Source organism: Hesperophylax consimilis, chromosome 9, assembly GCF_061612785.1.
Source record: "Hesperophylax consimilis isolate HC1 chromosome 9, BYU_Hcon_1.0, whole genome shotgun sequence".
NCBI classification, from domain to species: Eukaryota; Metazoa; Arthropoda; class Insecta; order Trichoptera; family Limnephilidae; genus Hesperophylax; species Hesperophylax consimilis.
The window spans coordinates 26932868-26943703 of NC_142844.1; the positions used below are offsets into that span (position 1 = coordinate 26932868).

Consider the following 10836-nt stretch of genomic DNA (forward strand, 5'->3'; position numbering starts at 1 on the left):
TATGTGGCAGCGTCCGCAACCGCCTGTCCACAATAACTGTGACATATGGCAGCATCCGCAACAGCCTGTCCACAATAACTGTGACATGTGGCAGCGTCCGCAACCGCCTGTCCACAATAACTGTGACATATGGCAGCATCCGCAACAGCCTGTCCACAATAACTGTGACATATGGCAGCATCCGCAACAGCCTGTCCACAATAACTGTGACATATGACAGCATCCGCAACAGCCTGTTACTGTTACACAATAACTGTGACATGTGGCAGCGTCCGTCACCGCCTATCCAGAATTTTCTTTTTAAATGAAATAAATACACACTATGTAGATATAAAAATGAATTTAATGATAAGTTCATCATCTATCTGCGTAGCTATTTTTACAAAAATATGTACGATAACATGATAGTAATTATTGATAAATTTATTTTCTATTACAAGGAAAGAAAAAGCTGAAATTCATTTCAAATCATTTCCCTAAATTAGGATTTTTCCTCCGTGGAATCCTTATCAGCCTCAGCTAACTTGATAGCAGAGTAGACAGCTTTCTTACTTATTTTCCCTAGAATCTTCTTATCATGGTATGGGTGATTATGTAAATTGGTTCTGAAAATAAATAAAAGGTGCACATAATATAAAATAATTATCTTATTGTCGTTGCGTTGGTAATATCTGTTAAGCAATATTTAAAAAATCATTGAGGAGATAGTTATAGGTCTTAGTTAAATCGTAAATGGAAGAAGTTATTAGTTATAAGTTATTATTTATATATTATACAAATTAAGTTTTTTTTTTTTTAATAACTTAATGAGTAAAACCTTAAATTGCAATACAGTAGAACCTCGTTAATTCGAAATCCAGCGGACATCAAAAATCAAATTTCGAATTAACGAATTCCCACGTAATTCGAAATTTTATGAAAAAAAAAAAAAAAAAAAAACGCCGAAAATCGATTTTCTCGGCCGCCTCTTCAAATCCGGGTGGTATTTTAGTTGTAAATTCGTATTAATACCAATTATTTCTTTATTTTCGCGGTCGATTACCGTAGCGGCCGGCCCTTTAAATTCAGATATTCGCAATAAATTCGGGAAAATGTTATATATTTACGCGTAAATCGAGATTTCGCTGCCGATTTCGGTCGCGGCCTACCCTTTAAATTGAGATATTCGTAAAAATACGATTTATTTCAGCGTAAATCGAGATTTCGCAGTAATTTTCCATCGCAGCCGGCCCTTGAATCTGAATTTGAATTCGTAAAAATACGATATATTTCCGCGTAAAACGAGGATTCGCGGCCGTATTTCGTCGCGGCCGGCTCTTCGAATTCAGATATTCGAAATAAATTCATAAAAATGCTATATTTTTACACGTAAATCGAGATTTCGCTGCCGATTTCGGTCGCGGCCTACCCTTTAAATTGAGATATTCGTAAAAATACGATATATTTCCGCGTAAATCGAGATTTCGCGGTAATTTTCTGTCGCGGCCGGCCCTTCATTTCAAATATCTGAATTTGAATTCGTAAAAATACGATATATTTCCGCGTAAAACGAAAATTCGCGGCCGTATTCCGTCGCGGCCGGCTCTTCAAATTCAGATATTCGAAATAAATTCGTAAAAATATGATATATTTCCGCGTAAATCGAATTTTGTCGGCAGTTTTTCGTCGCGGCCGGCCTTTTAAGTTCAGATATTTGAAGTAAATTCGTAAAAATATGTCATATTTCGGCATGGATCGAAATTTTTCGGCCGATTTCCGTCGCGCCTTATTTTTTCAACTCGGATATTCGAAGTAAAGTTAGTAAAAATACGATATATTTCCGCGTTAATTGAAATTTCGCGTCCGATTTCCGTCGCGGTGATGAAATACGATATATTTACGCGTAAATCGAAATTACGCGGCCGAGTTTCGTCGCGGCCGACCCTTTAAATTCAGATATTTGGCGTAAACTCGTAAAACTACGACATATATCCGCGTAAAATGTATTTTCTCGGCCCTTTAAACTCGGATATTCGAAATAAATTTGAAAAAATACGACATTGCAGTGTAAATCGATTCAGATTTACAAAATAATAATACTAATTAGGACGATGTATAACCACGTAAAAATACATTTTTAGGCGTTTTACCGCCACGGCTGACTTTTAGATTCAGATTTACGAAATATTATGATTTATTTTCGCAAAAATCAATTTTTTTCGAATTACACGAACAAATTTTCGTGCGCGGACAAAAATAAATTTCGAATTACGAATTAACGAATTTCGAATTAAAAAAAATTTTGTATGAAAAAATTTTTCAGCGGAAATTTTTTTTGCGAAAATTTCGAATTACGCGTTTTTTCGAATTATCGGGGTTCGAATTAACGGGGTTCTACTGTATTTATAATCATTGAAGAGAATATTAGCAAGTCTCAAATGAAAAAGATTCGGTTGCATTTAGAAATTGAACCCAGGACCATTCAAAATATGCATTAAGAAAATTAAGATAATGTTAGTAGTTCTTCGTCGAAGTATGATACACTTAAATATGACTGAAGGGGATAGGGTCGAATTAGCTCAGTGGTAGAGCAGAGCACTGGCCAGAGCTCAGGTCCTTGGTTTGATTCCTAGACGCAACCGAATCTTAAAATAAAATATAATTTTTTAGGCGATACTATTGCACTGCCGTAGAGGGTTCTTGCGGGTTTTGTATTGCCAATAAGTTTAATATATAATGTATGTATTTGATTACCGCTTGACAACAACATTTCCATTGGTAATAGTGCAGGCCGGACATTTGTGGTTTCTGTAGTCGACACATCTCCACCTCCTCACCACCCCCCCTTTGCTTTTACTGAACAGGTTGTAGACGTAACGGTTGAGAATCAACTGCAAGGAGCCGCGGTTGGACACGGTATACTGCAGCTCTAAACATACAATTAATTACATTCACGTTACGATTTCATGAAAACAAACAAACAAAATATACTAGTCGAGTATCTCAGTAATCCGCCGCTCCATTACCCCACAACAACTATACTGCCATCATAAACAAAAAAGCAGCTATATGACAAATAGAACTAAATATGAGGAAATGTACTCTATTCAATTCTGAACTTCTTGTAATAAAACAAAAGCAGTACAAAAATTATTTAAGTGTTAAAAACGTCACACTGATTTAAATTAGTCAGTAATACTAAACAATAAGACGGTAAAGTTTCATAAGCAAAGCACAGTATAGGTGTAGCAAATACGGTATTTTTGCTTATGATACTCAATGTACTGTTTTTGACAAATAGCATTGTTCCGCATTTTGGGAGAAACAAGGAAGTGCGTTTAATTTTAATTTACTCTTGTGACAAATCGCAAATTTGTTTTTTTCATTTACAGGTATGAATAAAGACAAACCTAAAACAAATGTAAAACCGAGTAAATTCAAAAAAATAAATATTTTCTTGCAAGACCACAGAATAACACTAAACATGCTGTGTTCTTGCTTATGAAAAGAATGTTAAAAAGAACAATGATGCCAAAGGTACTTTTCCCCACACATTGATTAATTTATCGATGGTCGGTCACACTAGCTCAATAGGGATATGGATAAACAAACATGTGTAGCTAAATTTATTTTATCACTTAGTTATCGACACGGTCGTGCGTCGTGCTGAACCCTCAGATGCGCTGTGAATATTCTGTATACATACACAGTGTTACTCACGCTCTGTCAGTTGTAACACTATGTGCAATTTATGAAAAAAAATCGATATGTAAAACAATTACATAATATATTTGTTTCATTATCATTTATGAAACTTGTTAATTACATTACCTTTGGTGTTGGAGTAAACGGAGGGCGAATCATCTTCAACGTGGGTCAGTTCAAAGTATTCAACGGGGTTAGCATCTCCGCATTCATCTGGAGCCTCGTTTTCCATGTCCTCATCCATCATGAGGGTGTCGTCGGGGTCTTCGGTCTGTCTGTGGAAAATGGGGATGTTGGAACTTCAGAATGGTTCATTCATTTAAAATATTATGAACAATGGTACGACTAGGCTATTGTGACATTGGACATATTATAGTGATTCGCTATGATATGATATTTTAGGAAATAAATTATAATGTACAGCGGAACCTCTATATTTAGCGTAAATCGATCCTGAGGGCCTAACGAATATAGAAATAGTTCATCTCGTAAGAAATAACTGAAATTTAGTAAAGTTATGAAAATTTAAAAATAAAACGGAGTTCTGCAAATCAAACTTGAAAACAATAAATAACTTGTCCAATCTTGCCTGTTTCTGTCAGTTTTTAGTAATCAATCATTTTATCGTACACTTTTATGTTTTGGTTGACTATGGCAACATTTGGGTGCCAGCTTTCGACCATATTCTTGGTTTTGGACCAATTAAACAGCATTTCCTTAATGTTATTTTTAATTATCTTACTTTTTGGAAGTATTAGCAGCAACAATGCTGGAAGAGCTTGTATCGAGAGTTACTTCGTCAGATTGGTGATTGGTCAGTTTGATGTTCCTGGCTACCATTGGAACGGATACACTCTCGTAGTGAGAGGTCTTGTCATCTTGGACTTGGAGTTGAATTGTCTGCAATCCTGTCTTTGAGTCCAGTCTCAAATGCCGACCGTCATTCCTGTCCCTCACTGACTCAGTGTTAACATCCTGAAAAAATGCAAATAGTGAATTATAAATACATACCTACATAATAATAGTCAAATAGGACACATATTATTTCAAAATCCGAAATGTAGGATAGTCTGTATGTTTAGGTTCTGAATAAAATAACGTGCTCGGCTAGACTGACAAAACAGAAGATCTTTTATTTCTTATCATGGACAAGTTACAACAGGCTGCAATAATTAAAATTGCTTTAAATAGCAAGATGGTTCCAACGTAAAAGAGTGTAATAAAAAAAATTAAGCAATTCACCGTGGTGTCGATGCCTTGGATCTGCAAAGCTTTGGCTGCCTCAAAGAAAGGGGTTAGTTCATCCTCAGTGACGGCCACCTCTCCGGTGTACACATACTGCAATATGCTGCTCAGGGTGGAGTAGGAGACATTCTAAAAAAGAAAACTTTTAAAAGTATTTTTATCCTGTAAAGTACGACGGAGTGATTTTTTTTTAATGTTTATAATTTTAAAATCCCTATAAGAAAGGGAAAACGAATCTTTTTGTAATGTAATAAAATATGTACATTTTTTTACACATGTAACATGATTAAATGGCTCAAAACTGATTTTAACTTCAGTTTGTGGAGCTGTGCTACAAAGTAGGCTTTAATTCCAGTAGACAGTACTTTTATATTTATGAAATCAATACCAAAAATAAGTGTTGCATCAAGAAATCGATGCGCGGGAGTGATTTTGAGTTTCATGCGCTTAGCGTTTATAGTATCTTATAAAATTTAAAAATGGATACCTCAGCACGGGTAAGCACCCAGCGAGGCCCACATTACCAAATAATGTTTTTTTTTTAATTGTTAACATATCAATAGTAAAAAAATTGTTCTTACGTTGAGGAAAATAACAGGATGCGGACAAGAGGCAGAATGAATCAATTGCTTGATGTAAGGGCTGGCAATTCCCAAGATCAGCTGGTGCACCTTCACCAGGTGCCCATCAGCAGCCAGGGTCAGGTCCACGAAGTCTCCATTCTAAATAGACAGTTAAATCGTTTTAATATTTTCCTTCCCATTGCCAAGAGAGATAAACAAAATCTCTGAAATGATTATCCTATTTAAATAGTTAAAAAAATATACTGTGGGGAATCTGAGTGACCCCTCGTGTTAACACAAGTTTTCATCTTGGCGTATCGAAGGTTAAAGAAAGACACACACACATTCCCGGGTTAAAATTTTTCATTTATTAATTTTTATATGTGACACCTTACAAGAGCGCCCCTCTCTACACAGCGGGTAGCATTGTGAGGCGGGTTAAGGCAGGGGCTGTAGGTATGAATAGAAAAGAATAATGTAATAATATTCGAGTTCTTCCTACTCCCATCTTTAAAAGCGGATTGTGTTGCTTGTGCACTGAAGGAGGACTTGCTAGCGGACGAACCCGCAACATACGGGTCAACTCAACTACAAACTGGTCAAACTTATCAATGATATTTAAGCAGATTTGTTTATTAATAAAATTAATTTTAATCATTTACATACCTGTTGCAGTACACTGAAATTCGAGCATACACTGCTTTGATAGCTATCCCAGGACAAGGCAAAATGGGTTTGAGCCATTTTTCTCTCTTTCTGAAAAAAAAAAAAATTTGTAATAATTAACTCCTTCGGCCTTGGCCATATTTTGACAGAAGGTCGGAGTATTTCTGCTTTAAAATAAAATTCGAATAAATGTAATATTTCTGAATATATCCGAAAACTTAAAACTGTTTTGAAAGGTGATGAAATTCGCTTTCAAATATTATTATTAGAAATAAACATATATTTTTTTAAATATTTAAAACGCACACATAACGATTTTTAACTAAAATTACTGATAACAAATTTTTTGTTTTTTTTGTTTTTCAAATTGCATTCGGAATCTTTGGTTTCATAGAGGTATACTTTTTAATTCTTCTGTTGTTAATTTGAATGTAAAGCATGGTGTTTTCTCTTTCTATTACCGTTTAGATTATATTTCTCAACATGACAATAAGGGAGATACAATTATTTCTGTGAGACCATGTGAGTTGTTCCCAAAAGCGAACAATTTAGCCTGAAATATTAAATTGATATTGGTATACATACGATACACCGTGTGAATAGCCATTGGGTCTATAAAAAAAAACGAATAGTGGTAAGGCTTGATTGGAAACTGTCTTTTTTGGACATTGCAAAAAAGAATGTTGGGCTCTGATGTAAAAAACATATTTAAAAGGCTGATAACGCAGGTGTTTAATTATTTTAAATCTCAGTAAAGTTGCCGAAATCCGCTGCATGCTTAGTATGCAATTTTTTTTTTAAATAACACTCGGTTTCAAGTTAATTACTATAAGAAAACTATTTATGTCAGCGGGAGATTGTTCATTTTTTTTTCAGTTTAAAATTTCAAAGAGTTTTCACAGTTAGACGGCTATTTTTTTTCTTCTTGTTTGTATGATCATAGTATGTTTGTAGGTTAGGAAATACGCATAAATTATTTAAATAAACTAAACTAAGAACCAATTTTGTTTCTCCATCTCCCCAGACTTAACTAGTATTAAATTAAATTTTTCCAAATCCCAATTTAATGAAATTATCAATTATCTTCCAAACATATAAATTAGATGTCCGAGAATGCTGATACCTTTTTTCGTAAAATTATATAGATCAGCTGAAAATATCGATAAAATTAAATTGAATGGTTCTACTAGAAATGTTCACTAACACACAGTTATTCCAATATTACTGAACATGACATTATTATATTTGCAAGAAATTTGATAACAAAAATTGATCGGTAGAAATGTCAAAAGTGTTCATTCATTACGAAAACCTAAGATATTACATTTGGCAAAATATTTTGAAAACACATACCAGAAAACTTTTTCAAAAAAGCACCCGGATATTGACAGAAATGTAAGCAAATGTCAGACACAAATTCCCGATTTGGGAAAAAATAATACGACGCACAAAACACCAGCCAACTACAAACTTCTGAAATCAGGAATACCAACATACTAACGCGATGCTAGAAGCCCACCAAGATTTAAAAGAAAATTGTTTAGTTTATAGCCATTAATTCATCGCGTTTCTAGACACGCGTGTCAAAATTGCGCAATTTGGAATTTTCCTTTAAAACTTTATATTTCTTTTTAAAAATGGCTCGCCTTACGGTTTTTCGTCTAAACCCTGAACAAAATGACTGATAACAAAAAATCAACCGTTTTCATATAAAACTGATTAGTAAAAAATTCACCATTTTTTATAAATTTTTCTCAAATTGTGATTGTAAAAAAATTTGTTTTTTATGGATTGATTTTTTTTGTAAAATATACTGAAAGACGAAATGCAAAAAGCTCGAGTAGTCCGAGCTATGCTCAGTAAATACAAATGTGGTCAGCTGTGTGAACTGAAAAAATAATAAGTATTTATGTTTATAAAAACAACTAGTTGATGTTTACCCAGCGTTGCTGGGGGTTATCCATAGATAGACATATAACATTGCAGACTTTTCTGTAGGCCTGTTAAAGATATACAATTCCGTAGTACATTATTTTGATGTATCTTATAAGGTTTAGCCAGCATTAGCAATGAAAGTGTCCAAAAATATGTTATTATGACTTGATTACTAAACATCGATTTTTCTCTACTTTCTAGAAATATAATTTACATGGTACACAAACATACCACAAGATTTAAAGAAGGAAAGAGCCTAAATACTCCTCGAATATTAAATAAATATGGAAGCCGTACTCTTGAATACCTAATACCAGTGATTTTCAATAAAAACTTAAAATTTGAAAAAAATAAGAGACTATGTCCTAAAATGATAAAGCTGTGGTTAATTAACGAAAATTTCATATATCTTTGAATTTCTTAATGTATCTGCTTACATATCTTGTTATTAGGCAGGTATATTGAGATATTTTATAAATTTTATAGATGTAATTTAAATTTTCTAATATTACTATGTGATCTATTCTAGTGTTTCCTTAAAACTATAAATGTATTTATCTACAAATATTTTCTTATACATCATATTAAGAATGTTTAATTGGTAGAACCTACAGATAAGCTGCCGTACGACAGCTTTGTGGGAATACCCTAAATTTGTACAAATGTTTTATTTACTAAATAAATAAATAAAAAAAATATATATATAAACCTTTCGGAAGAAATTCTCTAAAGGATAGTGAAATATCTATCAAAATCCGTTGGATAGTTTAAAAGAACCAAGCGCACAAACTGACAGACACGGATAGAATCTTTATTTTATACTATTTAGAGATTTGCTGAGCCCAAAATGCTCCATAGGCAGGGTGAGTAGACAAAATGGTATAATATACAATATTTATAAAAAGGAGGAAGAAATGAATTAACGGGCAGTAAGAATATGAAGATGAAACAAAACAAGAAGATGAAACAAAACAAGAATATGAAACAAACATATAAAAGTTTAAAAAAAATAATATTATGCTCTCCATTCTTCACTTTCACATCAATCGGTTAATCAGATGAAATGCTTCTGCTCCATATTTGTGGACAATAGTAGGTAGTTTGTAAATAGTATTTAGTAGGATTATATTGTGCAAATACTGAAGACACCATGCTACACACCATTCAATTAGGTTGAGCAGTTGTATCAATCAGGTTGAACTTTAAGTTGAGTGTGGAGATGCGTTGTAAGCGATAAGGGGGCATGGCTATCAAGTTGAACGGTTGTACCGCCAGGGCATCCAACCACCATACCACCCAACTGCAAACAATTTTGGATTATCTGTAGCAAGGTTGAGCGGGTGAACCAACTTTACTCAGTTCGCATAGGGAGCTGTCGTGCGTAGCTCCTTGTGAGCGTACATTAAACTAATAAAAATATTTAAAATGACAGGCATGACTAACGATTGCAAAGTTTTATATTCTCCTTGTATTGAGATTATGGAACAGCAGGTACACATAAAAATTCCATCATCAAAGAAACACTCGAGGCGCCACTACTTAGATCCGCCCTGACTGTACTTCTGCCAAAAAAGGATTATCGATAATAGAAGTCGACTCTTTTTTTTCACACATTTTCAGAAAATATTGCTATAATAATTGTGGATAGTTTGGGAAATTATCAGTATTTGAAATCAAGGGATTGGAACACGTACTTTTACAGGGATCTCTTCATGAGGTATTTCGATGATGCATTCTTCGTCGAGTGGTGATGGTTGTGGAAGCATTTGAATATCTATCATTATGGGTGGGACCGCTGCTTTCTCTGTACTCTCCCTTGGCAAGGCCTGGACTCTCTTTTGGTGTTTTTTACTAGAAGCATGTTTATCAAGTTCTGATTTTCCGCACACCAATATAGCATCGCATGCGATGCACTTGCACTTATTTTGGTTATCGTAAATAGGCCTCAGCCAGGTCTTAAAGGGGCTCAATGAACCTAACCACTCCGGTTGAAACCTCTTTTTATAAGCTGGTTGTTTTGAATAACTATTACGAGTATCTGAAGATGCCTCAACATCCGATAGCTTCCTTTTCGACTTATTATCAACCCTTTCATTGTCACTCATGATTGATAAACAATAAGGAGAACTGTAGGTTTTTATCAGTATATTTTCAGAACAATTGCGACCGTTGCTATTCGCTGTTGCTATCTTTTGCTCATAAACATAAATAAACCACTCTCCTTTTGCTACTTTTACTCCTTTTACTAGCTTTCCTTTGACAGAACAACACAATAACATAAATATTGCCAGTAACAAAATATTAATGGCTTTTACACAAAGGAGTGTTCTAGCCAGTGTCAAGTTGGGGTGATTGTGAAAAGTCAAGTTTAGTTATGTATTTTATAAAAACCATGGTTAGCAATCAGTGGAAGCAGTTGGGTGGAAGTGAAGTTATATATTTTTTTAAATTTACAAAATACGGAAATTTCAGAAAACCATAACTTATTAGAAATCTTTAGAAGAATCTATTTTATTAAGCAAATTTATCAAGGAAAAACATACCGACAACAAAATTATTGCATTACTTTTTAAGCTTTACTAGTATGGAACCTCTTTAAACACAGAACTCGATTTGACCAAACTGCTCGCGATACTGGATCCAAAGAGCCATGGGTGCAGAGAGGACGTTCACCCCCCTTCCCCCACATTCTATTTTCTTGATCTCTCGCAAAAACCAGAACCTTTGAAAGAGTATAATCTCT

At 34.2% G+C, this 10836-nt stretch overlaps 1 protein-coding gene across 2 annotated transcripts; it reads right to left on the reverse strand.

Moving 5' to 3' along the window:
- Nucleotides 1–325: 325 nt before the first annotated feature.
- Nucleotides 326–10346, reverse strand: LOC149421159 (uncharacterized). 2 transcript variants are annotated; one of them, XM_089635856.1, is made up of 8 exons: nucleotides 9788–10346; nucleotides 6159–6248; nucleotides 5511–5651; nucleotides 4927–5058; nucleotides 4427–4659; nucleotides 3811–3959; nucleotides 2734–2908; nucleotides 326–605 (listed from the first exon to the last, which is right to left on the reverse strand). In XM_089635856.1, exons 1-8 carry the CDS (start codon nucleotides 10196–10198, stop codon nucleotides 482–484), a joined length of 1455 nt encoding a protein of 484 aa, XP_089491982.1. In that variant the 5' UTR covers nucleotides 10199–10346; the 3' UTR covers nucleotides 326–481. The 2 variants fall into 2 exon arrangements, with proteins under 2 accessions (XP_089491982.1, XP_089491983.1); XM_089635857.1 differs by lacking the exon at nucleotides 9788–10346 and adding an exon at nucleotides 7512–7633.
- Between the last annotated feature and the right edge of the window lie 490 nt (nucleotides 10347–10836).